Here is a 27,339-nt window from a genome sequence, read left to right on the forward strand (position 1 = left end):
ATTATAACGACTCGCATTTTTTAAAATTAAATAGAAAAAAAGTTATAATTTATTTTATTAATTTGAACTCCTTATTTTTAGAAACTAATTTATTAAGAATAATTAAATTGATTTTATAAATATTTTGAGTTAAAGTAAATTGACATTTTTATAATTTTACTGTAATTGAATATTTACATAATTGAAAATAAATTTTGAGTAATTAAAAAAGATGAAAATTATATAATTTAATTGAAGTAATTTGTATTTTGGATTTAAATTTATATTTTATAAAAGATGATTAATTAGATTATTTTAGATTTTAAATTAGACAAAGTTATTTAAATTTATTAATAAATAAAATTATGTTTCTAAAATAATTTTATGATATTGTATATCAATCCTAATTATTATATTATCTCAAAAATTTTATAAAATTACTATACTACTAATATATATCTACTTAATATACTAAAACTGGGTTTTTCCCCAACTACTAAAGGTGACGTGTCGATCTCTCATGCCTCCGTTTTTCCTCCAAAACGAATAATTTTTTTTTCTACTCTAAATTATTTTATTGTAATTATATTATAATTAATACTAAATGAATAATATATAATTATACTAATTTAACAATATATCTTCATTATAATTATATCATATCAATATTTAATGCACTATTAAACTACTTATCAATTATCAATTAAAAATATTTTTAATAATTTTAATGATAATAATAATATCAATAATAGTAATAATAATAATAATAAATCTTTGTTATCCGATTCACGTATATCAAATAATTTTTCTAGATTATTTCATAATAAAAAATATCTTTAATATAATTATTTTGTATTTAATATTTAATGAATAATATATAATTATACTAATTTAGAAACATATCTTCATTATAATTGTATCAAATCAAAATTTAATGCACTATTAAACTACTTATCAATTATCAATTAAAAATATTTTTATTCATTTTAATGGTAATAATAATATCAATAATAGTAATACTAATAATAAAAAATCTTTGTTATCCGTGATATGATGAAATTAATATATAATTATACTAATTTAAGGACATATATTCATTATAATTGTATCAAATCAAAATTTAATACATTATTAAAAAATTACCTTAATAATAGGTAATTTACATATTTATTTTTGTTTTACTAAAGTCTATATATATATATATATATAGTATTTTTTTATGGTACATAAATCTAAATTTGAGAGTCAATTCATAATTTTATACTTAGTGTTTTTTTTTACTACTTCATAGAATAAGAATGTATTCTTCGTTTTTTTATTGAAGTTGATCTTTTTAAGGTACAATTTATAATTTTTTATAATATTTTTCATATACTCATTCTATTATATTATTCTTTTGATAATTTTTTATTTGTTGTTACTCTAAGTTATTCTTATCGTCTAATGTTCCAGTTCGATTGTCTTTTGCCACAATCATTTACAATGCATCACATCCATGAAATACCTCATCGAGTTGTCTTCACTGATTCGGGTTCCAACTACATGGATGTAAGCGTTCAAAGAAGAGGCAATAGTCTCTACTTTACCAAAGGATGGTTGGATCTACTCACCTATTATGACCAACCCAATGGATGTGGTTAAAGTTAGATTTCTTAGGAGGAGCTCGATTTTTGATTGAGGAATTGCATCTACGGAATTTTATAGGGCAAGTTCAAGTTCCATCCCTCCATGCTTTTTACGTCTGCCCGAAAATCTTCGAAGTGGAGCACATAATGAAATTGAATTCCCTCAGTTTCAGTTCAATTTTGCTAAATTCGTAACAAATTCAGATATGCAATTTCAACGATTGGTAATATATTTAAATTTTCTTAGTTAAAGCTGTTCATTATTAGAATAATTTTTTAACATATTTTAATTTTTTTCAGAAATTACCAACTTTCTTTTGCATGCATGCAATGCCATTGAGGGGAATAAGCGTTAGTTTGGTTTCTCGGTGTGGCAATTCTATACCTTACCGCATTGCAAGGATAGCATATGATAAAGCTTATCTAACAAGAGGAAGGTCTGATTTTGCACGAATTCTAAATATTGAAACTTACGATGTTATTTCAGTTGGTTGTCGTTACAAGAATGATTCTATACTATACGTGACTAAGGACTAGAATAGGTTCAATATTGTTTAGGTAATTTAGTTTTACTATTAGTATTTGATTAAATTATAACTATAGAATTTTAAATTATTGCCTCAATTTATATATTATGATTATTTTTTGTGGATGTGCTATTTTTAAATAATTTAATAAAATGAAGTAGTGTCAGATATTATTAAGTTTATTTTTATCCTTTATTTTTTATTTGTATTTTCATTATATTTGACAAAAAATGAATCTACACATATATTAAATCGTTGACCTAAAGACAATTTATTTACTAATAAAAACAGATTTTATTTATAATTGGAATAAAATTTATTTGCCAATAATCGGTGGATAAAATTGAAATTACATCCGTGTCATATAATTATAATTGATTAATTGGTATAAAATGAAATTATACCCGTGCCATGAGTAATAATCTAAATAATTATATCTTAACAAAATATAATTTGAAATAATTTATAAACAATTATCTTAACAAAAATAATTATTTAATAATTAATTTAAAAATTAATGCAAAAAATAATTATTAATAATAGTATTATTAACTAGGTAAATAATATAATTTTAAATTATTACTTGATATATAAATAATATATGAAAATCTATTGAGTAAATCAATGATTTTGCACCTTAATAATTTGACAATTCTTACTCAATTAACCAGTTAATTGAATTAGTAATAACAATTTCCAATTTCAAATTTTGTATATTAAATAGTTATTAAAAATTGGATAATAACAATTTACACGGAAAAATTATTGATAAATTCAATTAACCATATAGAAGATAATATACTAATAGTTTTAGTATATTATTTATGGCAAGCGAAATTATTTCCTCAGATTTTCTATTAAAATTAAAATTAGTAATAGTTTAAAAAAAAGTTTATTAATAAAATTACTAATAGTCACATTTTATACATAGGATATATGTTTTCTATATATTATTTAAAAAATATAATGAAACATGAATAATGAATGAGTATGTTATTTCTTCAACTAACTAATTAATACAAAATTGAGTACTATTTTTTATTCGATTGAGGTCATATTCTGTTTGGTGAAAGTTTCAATCACCTTAATTAAATTCTATCTTTGTGCCGTAATTTATACAGGTAGTAATATGTTACATATTATTTGGTATATCTAAGTAGTTATTTCCCATAGCGGAGGTGTAAAAAATCATATTAAGATTTATTGCCAAATAATTAGTGGATGAATAATAGTAGATTATATTATTTTGGAAAAGTATTTTCATTATAATTATATCAAATTAATATTTAATTATGATAAAATATCTTAATTATAATTATATCATAGAATTATAATAATTACGATATTTATGTTATATATTTTAATCATTTATGTACATAAATAAAATAGAAATCAATCAAATCAAATTATCACGGTAAATAATATATTTTATATTATTACGGAAAATAATCCGTAGATAAAATTAAAATTACACCCGTGTCATATAATTATAATTGATTAATTGGTATAAAATGAAATTATACCTGTATCATGAGTAATAATCTAAATAATTATATCTTAACAAAATATAATTTGAAATAATTTATAAACAATTACCTTAACAAAAATAATTACTTAATAATTGATTTAAAAATCAATGCAAAAAATAATTTTTAATAATAGTATTATTACCTGGGTAAATAATATAATTTCAAATTATTACTTGAAATATAAATAATATATGGAAATCTATTGAGTAAATTAATGATTTTGCACCTTAATAATTTGACAATTATTACTCAATTAACCAGTTAATTGAATTAGTAATAACAATTTCTAATTTCAAATTTTGTATATTAAGTCATTATTAAAAACTGGGTAATAATGATTTACACAGAAAAATCATTGATAAATTCAATTAACCATAAAGAAGATAATATACTAACAGTTTTAGTATATTATTTATGGCAATGAAAATTATTTTCTCAAATTAAATTTTATATAATTATAGTAAGCCTCTATAATTAAAGCAATATAAAATTGCTTCATATATAGCAATAATATTATACATATTTATATATCTCTTCTTTTATCTCTTTTTTCAAAATATTGGCATATAATTAATGTAAAAAATATATAATATTAAACTGTTTTGTTATACATATATATTAATTTATATAATAATCCATATAATTTATACGTATGGCATAATACATATATCAAAAAAAGATTTTATAATTTTTAAAAACCACTGTTTTGTTATATGAAATTGAAATTGAAATTAAATAATTTCTATTTATATAATTTTTTTTTCTATTAATATCCAGTATCTCCATTAAAAATTTATATCGTTTGTAATTAGTATATATATAAAAATTATATAAATCCTAAACCCTAAACCATAAACTATATATATATATATATATATATATATATATATATATATATATAAAAGTCGTATACTTTTATTCTCTTGACAAACAATTTTATAATTACGGTAATCATATAATTTTATATACAAACATTGATATAGTGTTGTTTCATGTATATATTTTGCAGGTATCAAAGGATAGCATTAAATTGTTATTCAGTAGGTTTAAATTATTTGTTGTTTATTACAAAACTTTCTGCATTAGAATTCTCTATTAATTTGTTCTTCATTTTGAGCTGATTTTGATATTTTCTTACTTCACAGTAAACCAACATATAAAACTTTGTTAGTAGATTTAAATATTACTAGATTATTTATGGTCATATTGAGTATATATGCCTGATTTATTGGAAAAGATAGATTAAATAACTATTTTATAGTTAATACAATTAACATTATATTAAGAAAAAAAAAATAATGCATACAAGTTATTTTTTTATTAATTAAATTATTATAATTAAAATAAAATTTAATATAACAACTTAAAATTATAATTTTAATCTTATCACCATGGGTGATTAAACTTGTTTTATTCTAATTCTAACTCTAATTTTACCCTAATCCATATTCACTCACCGCCACTCATCCACTTAACCCTAACCTGCCCCTTTACCCCACCCACACCCATGCAGAAAGAAAGAGAGAAACCAGATAAGAGGGAAAGAAAAACGAAGAGGGAAAAGAAAGGAAGAAGGAGGGGGAAGAGGGAGACGACGTGGTGGGCGTCAATGCCACCGGCGCCGCCGTCGAGTCACCATAGAGGAGAAGGAGAGAGAAGCAAAACTACGAAGAGAGAGATCGATAGAGACGTTTGCGTCGTTCATCCTTGTTGCTTCCCTGCGTCGCCGTCACCGCCGTAGCCGTTGGGTCCGTTGCCATCGAGCTCGAAGGAGAAAGGGAGAGCGACGCTCAGAGAGAGACATTGACGGAAGCCAGTAAAGCGCATGAGAAAGGGGAAGCCGATTCGCTGTCATCGTCGCGGGAGTTTGTTGCCGGTGCTGGCGGGTGTCGCCGCCGCTGTTGTCGCCGAAGCCGTTGTCTCTGTCACTTGCTTAGCTTTGTCCCTATTTTTGTTCCCCTTTTGTGCACTGAAGTTGCTGCTGCATTACCGCCGAAGCCCTCTGTCGCCACCGGAGCTGTCCAGAACCACTGTTGTTGCCGCCATGGGAGCTTAACAGAGCTGTCGTCTTTGGTGATTTTCACGAGTTTTGACATTGAGATATGGGATATGCTTTCAAAATAAAGTAATTAAAATTACTAATGCTAACAAAGTTTAATCGATACTTACAAATGGATGATAAATATCTTATGTGATTAATTGATGGAAATTAAACTTGAATTTGGCTGTAAGATTTGTAATTGGATTAATATCTTTGTAATGATGATTCAATGGTTTGATTAGTTTGTTGTTTGTGACCGTGTTGTGAAGAATTATTTGAATGAATTGATTTAATTGCTTGTAAAATTATTGAAAAATAGTAATTTGATTGTTAGTCTAATTTTTGGGTGTTTGCTTTCTTAGTTAATGTAGTAACTTTAAGAGCATATGAATAATTCTATAATGGCTGGAATTGCATTGGTTAAATTATGAATGAATTAGGATAAGTCTAGTTCATTGGGTTTAATTTTGAAGGAATTCTATGATTTGTGGAAATTAGTTATGAATTTTTTAAGTTGGATTGGTTGATTATGTTGAAATTGCGAATTATGATTAAATTGTTAATTATTGTAATTTGTGATCCTCTGATTGATTGAGGATCTTTTGTTTGTTAATTGCTGACAAAAGGTTGAAAAGTTGTTGAGATTTAGGGAACCCGTAAGAGTAGTTAAGTCCTATTTTTAGAGGAGACTACGTCTGAATTTTTACAAAAATATAAGAATTTAGCTAAATTGAAATATATAAATTAAGTCTTGAACGTAAGACTAATGAATTGGATACTTGATAGTTGAAAATAGATGTTTAAGTGCTTGACAATAATTTGATAGAATGCTTAAGAAGGATAAGAAATTATTTTAAATAATAAAAGAAATTTTACCTTGATTAAATGTCGAAGGAATTTGAATAATTATACACTAAATGTTTTGATATTATGATTGATAAATTGTTGAAAGTATACCTTTCTAGTATGCGGAGGTGTGAATGATTATATGGTGATGCGGAGGTATGATTGATTATTTGGTGATGCGGAGATATGACAAAAAGAAAAAAAGAATTAGAAACGATGATTTAGAAAGATAATTTGAGAAACTATGAATGATGAACAAATGACTAAAAACTGATAATTATATATGAGAATTGGTTGTTTGATTGGGCCTTTGTGCCAATTGCTATGTGGGGACGCCCACTTTAAAGGCAAGTGGTATCTGACTGATATGGATTTGCCCATATGATACCTTGTTTCTCACTGAATGCACATATGTTATAGCAATTATATCATTATGATTTTAGCCTGATTGACACGGGTAAACCCATGTGGCTTTGGTATCTGATTAACATAGGGACACCCATGCTAACCAATTCAGTGGAGAAATCAAATTCGGAAGCCATTCTGGGTAACGTCGGGCTGTGGATAGACAACTGACACATACTCATGATCTGCACTAGAGACAGATATGCATCATAAATTATTTGCGCATTTGCATTTGATTGTGTTTGCTTATTTTATTTCTTTGTGATTGCACTGTTTATCTCATTGCGACTTGTTTGTATGTTGATTTAAGTCTCTTACTTTGTGTTATTAGTGTGTGGATGTATTAAGTTGACTAAGAACTGATGTTGTGATTGAGAATTAACTATGTGACTGAGAAATGGTTAATACAACTAATTTTGTGGTTGATGTTTGTTTCGAGTTTAGAAATTTAAAGAAAGTAATTAAATATTCTAAAATAAATCTAAAAGTATTGTCAAAGGTTTGATAAAAATAGTTTTATTGAGTAAGTTAATTTTTATTTTGCATTTTATTCTTTACTTTCACGGCATTCGCATTTCCTACTGAGGTTTGAAGACTCAGTATAAAACCACGTACGAATAGTAAAAACTGTTTGAGTTAAGCTGCTTTTATAGAGTTCTCTCACCCTTGTTGCTTAAGATTTTATTTTAGACAGAAGGGTAGGTGTTGTATCTGAGTTTCATTTGATTTCTTGTGTATAACATTTATTATTATTAGTATTTATGTGATTACTATTACTTAAAAATTTTTATATATGATTTTAATAAATAAAAACAAAATTTTTTAAAATTTTCTTAAAAACTAAAATGCGATATCGATATAAAGGCTCAATATTAAATAGATAATAATAAAAAGCAGGTCAGTAACACTTTACTTTTAGTACGATCATGACGTATTAGAAATTGGATCGTTACAGCCATGGCGTCATTTCTAGCGATGCAGCTTGTCGGCTTATCGGAGCATAACCCAGTGACAATATATATTGGCTCCGCCAGCATAACCCAGTGACAATATATATTGGCTCCGCCAGACGAGATGGTAACAAATCGAATTGGAGAGTATCCATTGTTCTTTCTCCAGTACGCTATGTCGTGTAGGCTTCTTTGGAACGATCTGGTGAACTTCAAGAGTGATACAAAGCTTCCTACATTTGTGGAAGGGTTAGGGATTAGCATCATGAGCTTTTTCTAAGGGTTATTTTAAAATTTAAAAAATATAGAAGTGTTTTCAATTAGGTTTCTAATCCTAATGATTAGAATATTCATTTTGTTAACAGAATGTTCTGTTCTCTCAAATGTTTTTGTTATATTAGGGACTAAATAGAAAAAAGAAAATTATGGTATAGAAATTTAATTTAAAAAAAATATAGAGATCTAATTAAAAATTTAGTAAAACTATAAAAACATGCAGAATACTTAAACCTAAAAGAATATTATATGTTATTTTTTATTACTTGATCATAAACATTTTCTGAAAACTTATTTATAATATATAACCTCTTTTTCATATTAAAAAAAATCTTAAAAAAAACATGTAATTAACATAAAGTCCCCACATTTTTTTTTTGCCTAAAAAGACAACAATCTTAACGAAAAATGGTAAAGTAATTAATATCACATCACAATATATTACTAATTAGTGGAGACAAAACTATACTACTTTCATACTCCGTCATAATGGCAGCTGCTTCACATGACAAAATATAGAGATAGCAGAGCAATACATGTTTCTACCTAAATGATTTTTTTAGTTCTGATTATATGTTTATGTTAAAGAGTTGAACATTTTTTTTTTGTGATTGTTTAATGTGACGGTTGTTAATTTGGTTAGAATTGTGATTCCGTTATTTATGATGTTTCTTACTAGAATTGATGATATGGTTAATGAAAGATTTACTTTCAAGAGTAAACGTGTGCAATGAATTTTTTTTTGACAACGTGACATTCTAGGATCGGAGATTTACAGCTGAGAGAATGTTTTAGCCAATATATATCTTCGACCCGTGCAATGTATGTACAGGTATTCTGTTAGTTAATACTAGTTTGATTTCAATTGAAAATCAAATAAAAATTCGTCTTGATTAGATTTACATTTATTTTATGTGAAAATAAATTTATTTTGTGTTAGAAAAAGTTAAAAAAATAATTTCTACTTACTTTATTAATGGATTATCCGTTGATAAGTAGAATTATAAATGTTTTTTTAGATTGTAATTATAGACAAAAAAAATTTGTCGAAAATTTTGACACTAATTTTATGGTAGTGTTTGTTATAAACTATCAAAAAAGAAAAAAAATTAATAATTAATGAAGTTATTATCAAGATTTGATTATTTTTTCTAAGCACATTAGAGTACATATAAAAGTATATATCAGAATTTTTTTTAATTTGAAAAAGATATAATCATATTTTAAGAATGTGACAAAAGGTTCACATCAAGACACACAATTTAAAAAATGTGATCATAGTTTACATCTAAGTACATCTAAAAGAGTATGGCTATATATCCACCAGGGAGTACACTAGAAAATGTAGCTATATAATTATACATACAGCCGGCAACAGAGATAACATCATAGCAACAAAATAAATATGGTGATAATTCAATGAAAGTGTACCGATAGAGTAACAGTCAGATAGCTCGGCAATGTGATTTCTGCGAAGATATGGCCATGGCTAAAAAAATGTGGTAAAAAAACTGTAGTTACGCTTTTTTCTATTTTTTAATATGCTTTAAAAGCATGACAAAATGCAGATTTTCTTAGTAGCGTGAATAATCCTATGTATAATGTTAATGTCTTCTAGAGACATTCAAACGTAAAAAATCCAACTAAATAATTAAATAAAATAATTAAGTAATTTAATTTGAAAACCATATGTTCTCGTGTTTACTTATATTAGTGTACGAGTGTGGGAGACCCCAACTGCTTTATGCTTCTAGTCCTAATTTTGGACAGTTGTGATTTTATTTTCATAGAATAAAAGTGTGTTCTATGATATCTAAATTTTATACATAAAATTTAAAATAAAAGGATAGATTTCATCATTTTTTATTTTTACTTTTACTAAGCAAAAAATTATAGGCACCAAATAAACTTCTTTTAATAAAATGGTCTAACTTTGATAATAATAAAAAAAATTGCTTCTTCTCTTTCTTATTCTTAAATTTCTATTGATATATTCTTTGACTTGTCAATTTACAACATTTGATAATTGATCATCCCTGTATTTCTGAAATTTCACAGAGAGAACACTTGCATTTGGTTCTACCGAAGGAAATTGCTGATTTATCATTCGAAATGAAACTCAAACTTAGACACGTGATGGATGCTTTGATACCAGTCATACCATCGCTCTTCCTTTTCTTCAGGTTTGCGTATTGAAAATCCAACCACAAACCCAACTTCAAATCAAAGTCATGGTTAACCCCTTTGCGCGCCTCTGCTTTATAGGCTTCATCAAGTGTTACATGAATCACACATTGCCCTTTTAACACCAAAGGCAGTTGAAGGAAGCTCGTGTTATTCTCATGTATGTCCGTCAAGTTTGTTACACTACTAAACTTACAACCTTGGAACGATGCTTCCGCCATGATCTTGTCATAAGACACTACTACTTTGTTGTTGTTGTTGTTAGGGTTCGTTGCTATGATGTTGACCTCCAAATTAGAATATAGCGTACTGTTGCTGTTGAGGTACTTAGACTGTGTTAGAGAGGCATTAGTTACCTCCAATTTGATTCTTGAAATCTCAGGGTACTTGAACATCAAAATCCATATTATTCTTGGACAAAACAAATCAATCGCAAAATAACCGAGTAGTCCAAAGAAGAACAATATGTCAATAGAGTAGGCGTACCAAGGGAACCGGGCTTTCTTAATTTCCATGATGGTTGTCTTATCGAATTCTATGCACTTCTCATCCAATGGATAGATATATAACACAATTGAAATAATAATAATATGTAGTTAAATGGCATGATGAAAATTAAGTATCAACATCAATGCTACGGTTTATATAATAATTTATCATTATTCGTGTTCAAAATAAAATGATTTTGAATCTCGTCTTCTGATATCAGTATGCATGCCCTTCAAACATCAATTATGGAAATAGATTTATGCTACGCATGCTGTTTTATTAGAATATCATAATTAGTGAACAAAATCAGAAAAAATATCAAAGAGGATTAGAAAAATCAATGTAATTTAGTAGAATATTATTTCATAAAAGGCGTACTCTCTTAAGGTACTCTTGGTCTATATATTAGTAAAAACTCTATAATCACAAATGAAAAAATATGAATATGATACTTTTTTTAAATTGTCCTTCTTTTTTTTCCTAACCGTACAGTTTTGACGTTATTAAACTTCCTTTATTTTGTTAAGAAAAGTTTGAGCATTATACTTTTTAATTTTTTTTAAGTTCTATTTTATATTTTTTAATAAATTATTACTTATTAGAAAACTTTATTAAATATAAAAAATTAAAAATAATCGAAAACATGTTACAAATAAATTTTCAAATTTTCAAACAAAAAAACATTGAAAAATATTTAATTTATTTTTACCAACAGAATTCTCTCTTGTCATATGTTCAATATCTCTCCTTTGATGTTTTATTTTTTCTTATTATTTTTCTTCTTTTTTTCTTTTTCTATTACTCTTGGTTCTTTTTTTCCTTTTATGAGAATTGCTTTTTATATTAGACTTAAATGAATATGTCTGTATTGTATTGTAATTTTATTTAGTTGAATGAATGTAGGTTCATACTTATTAGATTGAATTCTTGCCAAAAACAAAAATAGCACGAAAATTTATTAGATAACGTAAAAAAATTAAGTAGAACAAGTGTAAAAATTCAAAAGAGAATAATAAACCGTGTCTTTCACGTATAAGAAGAAGACGACATATCTCATATGTAAAAAACACATAAATTTCTAAAGAATAACACCAAAATATATTTACTCTAAAGCCGAAAAAAATTTCAATAACTAAATGATGTGATAGAACTAAAAGCTTATTTCATGAAAATTTGAGTTGCAGATTTAAAAATTTTGATAAAAGAGAAATAACGAAACGAATTAAGCAGAACAAGTACAAAAATTCGAAAGAGAATGAACAATGTTATTTACATATAAGAAATAGACGACGATTGATCACGATAATAATGATAACCATAATGATGATAAATTCAGGGATGGACCCACGTTTAATATAGAGGGGGTATTTGCCCCCACAATTTTTTTTAAAAAAATTAATACTTATATATATATATATATATATCACTTATTATATTATATTTGTCTCAAAATAAAATATAAATAATTCTTTTGTATTTGATGTTAAAAAATATTTTGTTAAATTTAACACATAATAATTATATTGTTAAATTTGATTTAGTATGAAAAATAAATAAATAAACTCAAAAAATAGTGATAATTAATTTTATTATATTAGTTAATTAATTAATAATTAAATTAAAACTTATTTCTAATTAAATACCACTTAAATTATTAGTGATTTTTTAAAAATTATTTAAGATAAAAAATATATTATCTATATATTAATATACTGTAATTATTTTGATTAAAAAATTTATTTATACTATAAAAATTATAATAAGTAGATTTGACAATTAAATATGAGATAATAAAAAGTAAAATAATTATTTAAGAATGTATATAGAAAAATAATATTTAATCATGTTAAAAATAAAAAGAAAGTCATTATAAATAATTTTTTTTGTTATTTTAAATATTATACTGTGTATGAAATTATATTTTTATGATTTTAAATATTATAATAGTGATTGTGTGTATATTTTTAGTTCTTATCAATATGTATAGATAGTTCTAATTTTAAATTTTGAATATATCTAAACCAATTTGGATTGGTCAAGTGATCAGCTTAGTCGTCTGCTTAAGTAAGTATTGAGGGTCCGAATTTCGTCTCGTATGTATAGCAACTCATTACCGGCCAATTGTAGATTCTTAAATGGAATTTAAATTCATGACGAATTAGTCCTTAATAACTTGTTGGGTGTCGTGGGCAGAAAAAAAATATTTATACCTAAATTTTATTATATTTTTGCCCTTATTATTAAATTTTTATGGGTCCGTCACTGATGATAATGACGATAATGAAGATGAAGGAGGAGGAGAAGAAATTCAAATAAAAAAGAAAGAGGAAAAGAAAAAAATAATGGTAGTAGTAGTAACGACGACGATAATAACAAAAAAAAAAGAAACAGAAAGAGCATATGTAAGAAGAAGAAGAGAGTGCCCGTGAGATGTGAAACATGCTTACAACAAGTAATTGGTTGGACTTAATTGGTTATTTTACAAAATAATTGTTCAAATTTTAAAGTTATCTATATATCTATGAGTTGATAAAATATCTTAATTTAAAAATAATGCTAATAAAGTAGTTGAGTTTAACAAACTAATTTTGTCAGATTAATTTAATTAACACAATAATTTTATGTATGAAGTCAAATCTAGCTAATAAAATAATTTTTATATTAATGTAACATAATGGGGTTTAAATTTAACAAACTAATTAATAAGAACAAAATAAATAATATTATTATAAACTACTAAGTAATTTTCTAAATTTCAATTAAAGCACTTGCACCCACTATCTTATACATAGTTCAATTCCCTGTGCTCAAAGATTTCAATTTTAACACATTTTATACTATGCTGAAAATCAATAAAAGAAGTAAGCCGCATGATTTTTTATTTTATTTTATTTTAATCAATTTCTTAACTGTATAGACTGAAGAAATAGCTGAATGTTTCGGCCGAAGAGAAGTGCAAACAGCAAGAACGAATCTCAACCCCATGATACGTTGAACTAGTTCCATGATCTATTATACCGATGATAATACTAGGGAATAGTTTATTTGTTTATTATTAATATTTTAAATAAAAATATGCCAATATTTAATTAAAAATAAAATAAAATTAATAAAAACATATTACGTCATCTTGTATCAATTTTATAGTTGTATAAAAAATTATAATTTTATTAAACTAGAGAAAAAGGATAAATAATGTTATTAATAACCTAGTTCTCTGAGTTTTTTAACCCATGTGGGTTTGCCAAAAAGAGAGCGATAAACTGTTTTGTTGAAGATATTTATAAATTTGATTAATTAATATTATTGATATTATTATTAATATTAATAAATAATTATTAACTGTTTAGTATTATTTGGTTGAAAGGATATAATTTTTAAAGAATTGTGTATATTTAAAATATTGTGTTTATTGGTTAAAATAACATAATTTTTTAAAAATTGTATATATTTAAAATATTATATCTATTGGTAATAAAAAAAACACAACTATTTGTATACGTAATTAATTATAATTGCTATGTGCAATATATATAAATAAAGGAAGTATAGGGAGCTAATAGAATATCTGTACAATGTATACAATAATAGGGTTTAGGGATACTCGATTCGGTAGGATATCAGATGTTTATTATCCCCTGGTACTCGAATGGTTATTCTAGATAGTATGAATGTATTGTGTTTGAGAAATTAGTAGTATTTTATCCTGGTGTTCATTTTTTAACTCATATTGAGCCAAATAAATAGTCCATTGTACACATTGTACAAATACTCCATTAGCTCCCTAGCAGGATTCATATAAATAAGTCTTTATCCACTATTTTAAACACACAAATACTAAGTGTAAGTTTTACTTAACTATTAAGAGATTTTTTTTATTCAAGAAAGTTGAGATTTTCTTACTTAACTATTAAGAGATTTTCTTTGTTCAAGAGATTTTATTATATCCTAAAAGAGTATTGTCATCAACCCTATAACAATTAAATATAGGGATAAATATCTTTCTTAAAAAACAATTTAATCGTGCCTTGAAATCAAAACACAGTTAAAATTTTATCATCTTCCCATCTTCATATACCCAGCACTCCTTGCTTTCTTTTTCAGTGGTGGTATTACTTTTTTTTCTCTTTTTAATCTCTTTCTATTAGTTTTTTTTTTTTTAATTATGTATATCTAGATATGAATAATGATCTAAATAGTTGTAAACATATAGGCGAACATAAATTCAAATATTTGTTTTAGTGAATCACAATCATGTGAATTTAGTTTATAAATTGCTTTTATATATCTAACCATTTTTTTTTGCTATTCTCAAAATGTTTATCATTATTAAAAAGGAAAAAAATTATAAATAATTAAATATATATGTATATATCTATGAACTCAAGTATTTCAGGTATGTGGTTTTAATGAATGTCAACCATACAAGTTTGAGGATCATGCGATAACCAAAAAAAAAAAGGTCTTAGCGTATAGGATTTAGGTAATTCTTGTTAAAAACCACAACTCAAGGCTCTCTCTCATAAAAAGTTTTCAAGTTTTGCAATATATTAGAAATTGATTTTTGAACAAATTAAAGATTTTCAAATCTTTTAACCAAAACGTTTTGAAATAGTTTAGAAATTAAGAAAATGTTCAAAAATACATATCAATGAAATCAATTAGAAACCAAACCAAATTTATAAGAGATCGATGTAGTTTTATATATTAAGGTTTACTTAGAGTGTGATTCTTTAATTAGCGGAGAGAATTTTTTTTTATATACTTTAGTCGAAAAGGATGTGGCGAGATATATTAAGTAACTAAAGTAAAAAAAAATATTGAATTTAAATCCTATAAAATGAAGGTAATAAATTGAATGATTAATTATTATTAATTTTATAATTTTTATTAAATATATATTTTATTATTTATTTAAGAATAATTAATTCTTTATTTTTTATTTTATTAATTTTTTTTATTTTAGAAAATCTTGATTCAAGAATATTAAGAAAGAGAATCAATAAATCAAATGTTAGTATACTTTATGATTATGTTGGTTCCTTCTTAAACACTTCTTTTCTTCTGCTTTTTTTTTTTTTTCTCAAAGGATAATTAAAGTGTTATTCATTGAAAAGGAGATATTCTTACATCCTTAACGAGGAAAGAATTCTTCCACGACAACGTGTAATAACCCTTTTAAGGGTGTAAGGGAGATGGAAGAAGAGAAAGGGTAATTAAGTCTACTATGATGAGTAGTTAGAGTTAGTTATGAACTCTTCTCTGTGATTGGCTACAACACTTTATATAGCTGCATCTCATTGTATCTAAAAAATAAGAGTAATACTCACTCATTCATACCGCTGCTCTAATCTTCACTGCAAGAAAATCACCGAATACAATCAGATTTAATTAAAAAATTTGTTAGCAATCTATTTATTATCAGATTTAACATTAAAATAAATTTAATGGTATAAACTTTGCCAGTAATTATTTATTAATAAATTTTTTTATTTGACACTAATTATTATCAAAAAAAATTTTTCAAAAATTTTTATCGTCAAATTTATCTCTTGATAAATTCGTCAATAAACTTAAATTTTATTTTATTTTTTATAAATTCATTCATTATCATTCTCCTGATGCAATAGAAGAGAACAAAAATAAATATAACTAATACTAGCCAATCAAACAAATAAAAAAAAGATAAAATTAAAATACAAAAAAAATATAATGACCAACTACACAATATATATGATAATAATTTCTAAATTTTTGCAAACAGAAAAAAAATTTAAGTATTTATATTTTATACACATTATGACTAGAAACTTATTTTCAAGTATTGTTTGCACACTTATGGAAAAAAATTAAAGTCAATTAAAATTTTTTTTATGTTCAATAAAAAAATCCATATATCATATCTTATTATTTTTAGTGGCCTATTCAGTTGACTTAGTAAGTTCAATTCAAATTAAAATTCTACTCACTACCAACTAAATCGATATATAAATTTGTTTACTTTTTTTCAAACATTAAGATTTCGAAAAAACTAAAAATAGACTATAAATTTTACAGAGAATGTTCACCCTATTAATATTTGGTATCATCGAACTCTCTGAATTTTTATTTTGTATGTGACTTTAATTTTTTTTAAAAATAAGATATAAATAATTGAACATTAGCTTTATTGGCATAATCAACTTAGAAAATAAACAAAGAATAAACACAAAATTAGAGAGAAAGTAAAAGTAGAGATAACTAATATGTGATTGAATTTTAAATTTTAATAGACCAATAAGAGAACAATTATAAAAATAACAGCAAAAATCAATCATCAATCATAAAACAAGTAATTAATTTTTACCTGTTACCACCAGTCTTGCTAACCTAATTATTTTGAAACTGCAACGACAAAAAAAAGTTAAAATTCAAACATGATAAAAAAAAATTGAAAATTAATTCAATTTTTTTAAAATAAGTACTGAACAATATTTCACATAAATAAACACTCACAACCGCAACCGATTTGTTATTTGGGTGCGCTCTTTTTTGTACTGTTCTCTGAACTCAAACTTGCAAAACGAAAACATAATAAAAAATCTCAACCAAGAATCAAGAAGAAATAAAAAATCAAGAGAGTTAGATACAACTCAATAATAACTAATTACGTCAAATTAAATAAATTATCTAAACCTAAATCAAAATTTAAAATTGAAAAGTTGAAAAATTTCGGTATAAAAAATTTATGGATTAAAAACCGAAAAAACTCAATCAAAAGTGAAATCAATAAACTCACCCATATTGCAAAAGCAGAACCAAGAACACAACGATGGAGGAATTACGAGAAAAGGAAGTAGAGGACGGCGATGTGGCAAGAACTAAACACAATTGGAAGCGAGAATCCAAGGCGGCAAGAACGTCTGAACCACGGACCACAGTCACTAAAAAAGGAATGAGATAAAGTTAGGGTTCGAAAAGGGGTTAGGTTTTTTAGGTTTTTTTATTTAAAATAAAGTAAAACTAGGGATAAAATAAGAAGAGGGATGAGAGCAACCTACCTGAAGGAAAGAGGAGAGATGCAGGTCGGCAATTAAGGGAGTAACGATAGCGGCAAAAGTGACGGGAGCAATAAAAATAGCAGCGACAGAACGACTAACATATCAGAAAGAGCACCTAGCTAGCCGAGTTCATGCGTTCTTTGGACGCATAGGTGGTTGGGGGGAGAGGGAGGGAGGGAGGGAGAGAGAGAGAAAAGGGGGGAGAGAAGGTTATTAGAGAGATAGTAGTTCGAAAATGAGGAAGAAGAGGATTGGCAGTTCGAATTTAGTATAAGATTATCGTCGGATTTACTTGCAGAAAAATATGATGGTAACACTTGAAAGTGACTAAAATGTAACGTTGTACTAATAAAAAATTACTGGCAGATAAATCCGACGATAATCTCGGCACAATTTTTTTTGTTTTTCCTCCAATTATTACCAATGAATTTACTGTTAGAAAATTAAATTCGACAATAACTTTTTTATCCAACGAATTTATTGTCAAATCCAACGGTATTCAACATTTTTCTTATAGTGCTTATTCTCTATTTTCTGTTCTCAATGATTTGTTCTGATTTATATGTTTTGTTGATACATATTCTAAATATTCTTGTATATTTCTTCTTATAAATAATTCTCAAGCTTTGTTTGCTATAGAAAGTTACAAAACTTTTATGGGAAATTAAATAGGATATAAAATTAAATCCTTACATACAGTCTGACCATGGTATGAATTTTTTGTCCAAATCCTTTACTATTTCTTTGAAGAAATATGGAATTAGACGGAAGTTATCCCATCGCTACACTCACGATTCACCAACAGCAAGAGAGTGCTAAAAGAAAGCATAGGAGCACCACTAAAATAAGTTTAGCTCTTTTAGCCATATCTTCTCTCCCTATGTAGTTTTGAAAAGATTCCTTCCCCACTGCTATGTACTTGTTAAATAAGTTACTACTTACCCTCTGCTTGGTTCTATTTCATCATTTGAAAAATTGTTTCAAATAATGATACATCCAATTAATAAAAATAATGAAATTAATTAATGAAAAAATTGTTTTCTCTAAAGTTAATTGATAATTTTTTATTTATAACTTTAAAAAATATAATTTTTATATTTGAATGCAACCACTTCTTCCCATGGGTGCCAAAACCTTGACCCACGTAGAGGTAAGTTCCAAAGCGCGATTTTTGAAAGGAAGTTACTCAGATAAAGACGCCTAAAACGTCTTTTTTTAAAGATGTTTTCATGTTGTGTTTTAATTGGTTTCTGTATAATTGATTCAGTGTTCCTCATCACATATTATTAAATTCCTCAAAAGATTTTTTTTCCAAAAACAATAAAAAACATTTAATTTGGACTAAAACAAAAAAGGTAATACATTAAATATTAGATTTTTTTAAAAGATTATTTACAAAAAAAATATATCACATTCATCAATATATATATATATATATATATATATATAAAACAAGCTCTTAAAATTTTTATAAATAAAAAATAATTAATTTTTATTCATATAATATATAAAACAATTACTATATTATTATATTATAGATTAAAATTTATTAATTTAAATTTTATTTTTATTTTTAATATAAGCATTAGAAATAAATAAATTTTTTATAACAAGATGTAATGTAACAAAATATATATAATATTAATTAGTTTTTAAAAAATTCTGAAAAGATGGTTTTTTCTAATAAAGTGTTGTTAAAAAATTAACATTATAAAAACTAATTTCAACCAATATGATATAATAGGTTATTAAATATATTTAATACAAAACACATTGAATATAAATTTTTGTTGAGTTTAAATTTTAAATAATTTTTAATTGAATTTCAAATATTTTTATTTTAAAGAGTTAGAATATTTTAACATCATTTTTTTCGTATCTTTTTAATTGAATCTTTGATTTTTTAAATTATAAATCTTATTTATAATTAAGAGTAATGTTTTAACACCACCAATTAGTCACACATATAAAAATACAAGAACAATTATATTGTCATAATTATAATCTAACTTTATAAGCAATACAATACAATGAAACTATATATAAGTAATATAACTAAATTTTATCTACATCTATAGTCACATTTCATAAATAATATAATTAAATTATATTTATGTTTATAATTAAAATATGAATAAAAATACAAAAAATTATCAGGATGATTAATTTTTTTCGTTCATAATTTTTTTATTATTTTTGTTGTGAAAAGTTTAATTATTTTAATAATTAATTATTTTTAAAAAAGATAATTGAATAACACAAAAAAGTCTTATTAAGAGTAATTTATTTATATATAATTAAAAAATAATTAAATAATTATATACGGTAAAAAATAAAAATAAAATTTATTTTAAAATTAAAAATAAAATAAAAAATCATGTTTTTTTCTTTTTTTCAAAATTTATCTACGAGTAATTCTATAAATATTTTATGATCAATAAAAATATTAAACTCGTACTAAAATTTATTCTAATAAAAATTATTTTTATTCTACTAAACGTTAAATAAACTATTGAAAAGAATTTTGTTTCCTCCATTAGAGAGAATGATAAACTTCCATACTTTTATTATGTTATGGCAATAATTTGGCCTGTTATTTTTTAATAATAATAATAATAATAATAATAATAATAATAATAATAATAATAATAATAATAATAAAGTATATCACGGCAAAAAAAGGAAGCACGTTACCAAATAATTTATCATCCGAATTATATATGAATCAAATTGATAATATGAGGGCTAACACTACAAAAATTGATAACAAGGTTAGAGACTTACAAACCCTTTCGTAAGATCATAGAAAAAAAAAACGTTTATATTTGTGTGATATATAAAACAGTTATCATATTATTATTATTATTATTACATTATATATATATATATATATATGAGCAAAAAAAGTCCGACTATTTTAAAGTAATTTTTTTTTTAATATTTGATTAAATGTTCTTGTATTTAATACTTTTTTTTGCACTTCCTCTTAGTTAAAAATATAATCATTATAATTTTTTAGTTATTATTGCTAGGGGTGTTTACAGATGGGATATGGCTGAAATTTCGATCCAATCCGCACTAAACTCATTAGATCAAATTCGATATTCGCACTTTTTATGTTTGGATCAGACATCAAATATATCTATAAAATAAAAAATATTAAAAAATTTTATTTTTATAAAAAAAGTCAATAAATATTTTTGTTTACTTTTTTAAACATATTTACTTCTATCTGATTAGAGTGTGGATCCGATTCGATCCAATCCGATCATCTTACAGATCAGATCATATCCTCAAATTACAGATCAGATACGGATAAATATTGTGAATTTATATGGATATGATCTAATCTATGAACACCCCTAACTACTACTATAGGTTTATTGTTGCAAAAGAATGCTTCTTTTATTATAAACCATTATTAGATCTTAATTACCATTAAAACAACTTAATTGTCAACAAAGAGATAATACTTATTGGTCTCTGAAATTATGTTCATATTTTAATCCATAGTTGTAAAAACCGAACTGGATCGGCTGATTCGACCGGAAAACTAGTGACCTAGTCCGGTTCGGTTTACTCCTTGGACCGTTTAAGAAATAAAACCGGTATGAACCGGTAAGAACCGGTCTAATCGAACTGGTCTGCTTGAAAAATTTTTTTAAATGTCTTCACAAGGTCTCGAACCAAGAACCTTGGAGCAAAAACAACCTCTACTTGCCACTTAGTCATTGCACTTCTAAGTAATATATTTGACACTAATTATATAGTATACATAAATATCTAATTTAACTTAATTTTTGTTTTTTCTATTTTTAAAATTAATTATATTTTAATTATATACCATTATTAATATAAATATAAATTTCACTAAAAATTTATTAATTTACTTGATCTATTTTATTGCTAGTATTGTGATTAAGGTTATTTGTTTTGATGTTAGTGTTAAAATCTACTGATATTATAGTTAGATGATAGGCTTTATGAATTAATTATTTTTTTATTGTGTCAAAATAAGATACTATTGTAGTATTAAAATTTTATGGTTTTTTTATATTAGTTATTTTTATAAGTTGAGACTTGATTCTTCATAAAATGTTAGTGAAGATATGTATTTCAAATTTTAATTTTAAGTTTTTAACTATTTTATATTTTATATTTACGTGAGACCGGTTTTATCGGTTCAACCAGTGATTTATCGGTTGAACCAATAAACTAGTGAATCAGTAGCTTGACCGGTTCGATCACTGGTTCGGTTCTAACAACTAAGTTTCAATATAATTTCAAAAATTTCGATTTACTCAATTTAGTCTCCCAACTTAATAGTTATGACTCACATTAGTTCCTAATCTTATTTTTGTCACTGTCTCACAAAATCGTTAACGACATTCTGAGATGGACTAACGACTGCTACATTATACATTCTAGCGACTATTTGATGTGACAATTGAAATTTTTTTACCTTATTTTTTTCAACTAAACACTTAAAATCCTAATATGAGTCACAGATACCTAAGTTAAAAAATGAAACTAAGTAAATTGAAACTTTAAAAATTAGATTAAAGCTCGAATATAACTTCAAAACATAACTTTAACTTATGTAGTGATTAATTTAAATGAGAATCAAATAAATCAAAATTCAACATAATTTTTATTAATGTTTTCAAATTCGAAATTTCTATACCAAAATTAACTAGGATTTTACTTTAAATTAAAAATTTAATGAAATAGTGACTTCAATTATCTTAACAAATGTCCTAATTAATTATTTTTATGTCTTAAAAAAATTATAGAAGAGAAGAAAATAATTAATTTATCTATTTTAATAAATAGTTATTTTACTAAAATGAAAGAAACTATTTTTTTAAAATTTTTTAAGAACTAATTAATATTATATATATTTTGTTACACTACATTTAGTTATAAAAATTTTATTTATTTATAATGCTTATATTAAAAATAAAAAAATTTAAATTAGTGAATCTTAATGTATAATATAATAATAATATAGTAATTATTTTATATATTGTACGAATATAAATTAATTATTTTTTTATTTATAAAAATTTTAAGAGGTTTGAGTTTGTTTTATATATATATATATATATATATATATATATATATATATATTGTAAACAATCTTTTAAAAAAATCTAATAGTTAATGTATTACCTTTTTTGTTTTAGTCCAAATTAAATATTTTTTATTATTTTTGGAAAGAAAATCTTTTGAGAAATTTAATAATATGTGATGAGAAACACAGAATAAATTATACAAAAATTAATTAAAACACAACATGAAAACATCTTTAAAAAAAGACATTTTAGGCGTCTTTATCTGAGTGGCCTTCTTTTTTAAATTGGTTGCGCACTAATATAGTCCTAAAATTTCACTTATATTAATTATGTCTTTGATATTGATAAAAGTGAACTATATTACTTTCTAATAGCATGTTGAATCACTTGATTATTTTCTCGATTCTTTTTTATCAAGTGACTCATCATGTTATTAAGGATTAACATGGTGTATTTTTACCAATTTCAAAGACATAATTAATAGAATTAAAATTTAGAGAACTATTTTAATATAGAGAGCTAATTTTAGAAATTATTTTAAAACTTAACTACACCATATTTTGTTTTTTCTCACCCTTCCAAAATCTGATCGCATTATTATCACTTTGTTATTCATTGTTCAAACATTGAAGAATGTCCGTTAAGGCATTAGAAGCAGAATTACTAGTAGTCGTGTAGCCAATTTCACCAGTATCACCCTCCTTTTCACCTTTAGTACTCGAATTAGTTGAACTTTGAGTACTGGGAGCTTTCTTGTGATTTTTTAGCATACTTTGACCAAAGAAACTGTTAATTAACCACGATGGTGGAATTTCTTTTTCAGTTGATTAGGTACCAAATCATCCTTTCACTGAAGAAATCACCCTTCTCAGTCAATTGTCTACTCACTTGATCTACTTTAGCCATTCACCAATTTTATCATCTTTGAAATTGTTCTGAGCCGAATTCCCAATGAAAATATGGCAATTCTTTTGTTCATGCCCTAATCTTGTAAAATAGGTACAAAATATCTCTATTCATTCATATCAAACTCCAATTTTCAGTATTGATTGATTAGGAGCAGCCGATTTCAGAGTGTCTCTGTCTTTTTTCACTTTTGATCTCCACTCGGACTTTTATATACAATTCTAGACTCTTTATTCTTAATTTTAAACAGAACAATATCTTCAATTATTCCCAGATTCCCTTTTAATTTTTGATCAACCTCAATTGTTTTGAATTATTCTGTAAATTCCCATAATTGAGTCCATATAAGGAAGAAAAAGATGAGATTATCCTTTGTAACTAAGCCTTCAGATTTGCAACTATCTCGTCCATATCTTCAGCCATAAACTCCTCAAGCTCCACATACTTGGCCCAGGCCTTAGTAACCTCATCCACCAGATCAAGCTTTTTTCCAAAAATTCAGGTATAACTCTCTTCGACTTTCTTTTTCAAACCCTCCGACATGATCAATGCGGCCTCTACCTGTTATACTTTATCCCGAGGTTTACCAAGGTCAGAGAGTAATAAGTCCCTCTCTTCCTCTAATTTCTTCTTGGACTCCCTCAAGGAGGCCATTTTAGCCTGCAAGAAAGCCAAGGATCTCTGAGTGGCATTAAGGGGAGTCTTCTCCAACTTCCTGGCCAAGGCTGTGCAAATGCCAGCCGTCCGAACTCCACCTCGGGCTGAGAGCTGAAAGTGGCTTCTGATGGCTATATCATCCTTACTGATATAGTTATATGGAAGGATGTGCTTTCCACTCTAAGTAAGGCCGCCAAAATCCTGCTCATATATACTCCCCAACTCAGAGGTATTGCATTTTTTAGGATTTAGTTCGGAGGTAGAAGGTGGGGGACGAGCTGCTGGTTTAGCCAAGCTGAGAGGAGGAGTCGATCGAGAGGTCGGGTCAGGAATAACCTTTAGAGAGACTGGTGTACCCGAATCCGACTTTGATGCGAGGACAGATCGGCGGTTTTACAAGCTTCTTTCAACTGAATGCTCCGTGCAACAACATTTTTTTTAATAGCTCGAAGTGTTTTCATGACAGCAGATTTGGGAGCTATCCTTTCTGCAACACCCAAATATAGACACATTAGTCATCAACATAATTTTACAAAAATAATTTATAAAAGGAAGAGAAACCTACTTATCTCAAACTGAAGCTGGCTTGGATTTCTTAAATACCTTTTAGAATTCAAATAAGGAGTTCGACCCCAGAACTCCTGACCCGACCACACCCTCTTCTACTTCGTCTAAGTCATCTGAGTAATATTTGACTATCACAGAATTGTTTCTCCCAATACAAAGGAAAAAGGGATTCGTCTTCATCATTTAGGAAAAAAAGTTGGACACCTTCTACAACCCAGATCTTAAAGAAATAATTTTTAAAGTCATTGAAGGACTCATAAAAAATGGCAAAAACTTTTCTACCCTAAATAGCAAGGAAAGAGAACCAACCTTATTTTTTAGGGCTAAAAGGTTTGGTGAGCACAAAAAGAAGACTTTAAGAGAAGGTCGGACATCCAATTCCTGAGAAAGAAGTTGGTATATTTTTAAGAAGCCCCAAGAATTTGGATGCAATTGGGTAGTGACAACATTACAAAATTTAAGGACCTCCGACTCAAACTCAGAAAAAGAAAAGGTAACCCCTAACTTCATAAAAAAGATAATCCTAGACATATATAAAATGTCGTTCCGACCTATCAAGTCAGGGGAAGCAAACCCTCTCCTCAAGGTCAGCAACAACAATCTCATAGTTCCTCTCATCCTCTCGAATTAAACATAGTCTATGATGTCTATGAAAGGCTTCGATATATTCATTATCAATCATAGGGACAGGGTAAGAACAGTTAAATCTACCCATTTCAAGTCCGACAAGACCTTAGACGACATGTTGTGAACTACTGAATAAAACATACAAGCTACACCTACAATATAATAAATAAAAAATTCATCACTACAAATTGGACAAAACAAGGCAAGCAATCAGAAAGTTAGGTCAATTTCAAAGATTGCCACTAACATCTCGAACGTAAAGCATAAGCAATACAAACATTCATATATTTAAAACAGGTTGGATTAATGTCACGAAACCCTCCCAGAGCACAAACAATTATACTATATCTCTCACATATATAAATGAGGCCATCTTCTATATAAAAATGGCATCATTTGGGGGCAATATAGAACCCATGTTCAGAATCACAACAGTAAAAGAGAGCGAAGCAAAATTCCAATCTTTCAACAACCAAAATCAGATTCGAAGAATGCAAAATTCCAAATTTAAAGTTGCAAATCACAAGCAACATTTCAAAACCAGCATTCATTCAAACACAAATACTACTAAGAATGTGGAAATAAAACAAAAATCAAGAAAATTTAGAGTAAAGGACCAACCTTAAAGAAGCACAAAAGCAAAGAGCACTTCAAATAGTAAACATTCGAACGATCCTCTCTAAGAGAATGAAACAAGATCTTCTAAAATCTCAAGATAAAGAAAGCTTGAAATGTGGAACAGTTACATGAACAAAGAATGGAGGAAGAAAGAGAGAAAGAGATGAATGTATGATGAAAATGGAAATAGGAAGAAGGAGAAAAAATGAAGTATTTATAAGACACTAAGGACAAAAGTGACATTTCACACCCCTCATTAATGATGCGCACGGATCCCAAGAAAATCGCAATATAACGCACGCCGTGCCATTAAGCGGCACAACGTTTCAAAAGTTTTTAAAAGAAACGTCAAGTACTCGACCTCTTGAAGACGATATACCTGACGAAGGAAACTAAGGACACAAATACTTGAGCCCGACCTCATAAAAGTTCGGACTCAAGTAGGGACACTGTCCACACCCTGACCCAAAAATATTAAGTCAGGTCAGGCGAAAAAAGAATAAAAGCCCACCCAAAAAGGTGGCCTCCTCTACTTACCTGACCTCTTAGAGGTCGGGTACGACAAAAGAAGTTCTACCCTACTTATCTGAATAAGCAATTGACTCATGAAATATCTCCTACTAGCTCTCTCCTTTATCTAGGAGTGAGATCTCAACAAATTTTCAAGAATAAGGGAACGGTTATTCACCATCAGAGGTGAAACTACACTAAAAAGATGGTTATCTCTCTACTATAAATATACTGACACACTCATGTATATTTAAAACCCAATCTACTGAAAACCTACTTAAACCCTTGCTAACTTATGTATCGGAATCTCTTGAAGGTACCAACCCCCACTTCAACCTTGTGAAAGAAGGAAAGAATAAAATCAATTAATAAATGTTTAATTATTCTGTTGGTTCCTATAGTTTCACCAAATTTTTAATTAAGTCCTTATATTTTTTTTCCTTTCAATTGAGTCTCTATATTGCTTTTAATTTTGTAATTACCCCCTT

General features: G+C 26.3%; 1 protein-coding gene across 1 annotated transcript; it reads right to left on the reverse strand.

The window, feature by feature from the left end:
- Positions 1-10,208: 10,208 nt before the first annotated feature.
- Positions 10,209-10,877, reverse strand: LOC130981350 (NDR1/HIN1-like protein 10). Its single transcript, XM_057904943.1, has one exon. The coding sequence runs from the start codon at positions 10,875-10,877 to the stop codon at positions 10,209-10,211; it is 669 nt and encodes a 222-aa protein (XP_057760926.1).
- Between the last annotated feature and the right edge of the window lie 16,462 nt (positions 10,878-27,339).

Source organism: Arachis stenosperma, chromosome 5, assembly GCF_014773155.1.
Source record: "Arachis stenosperma cultivar V10309 chromosome 5, arast.V10309.gnm1.PFL2, whole genome shotgun sequence".
Classification (NCBI taxonomy): Eukaryota; Viridiplantae; Streptophyta; class Magnoliopsida; order Fabales; family Fabaceae; genus Arachis; species Arachis stenosperma.

Excerpts from the sequence above, each read along its gene's own strand:
- LOC130981350 (XM_057904943.1), bottom strand. The coding sequence starts at position 10,877 with ATGGAAATTAAGAAAGCCCGGTTCCCTTGGTACGCCTACTCTATTGAC.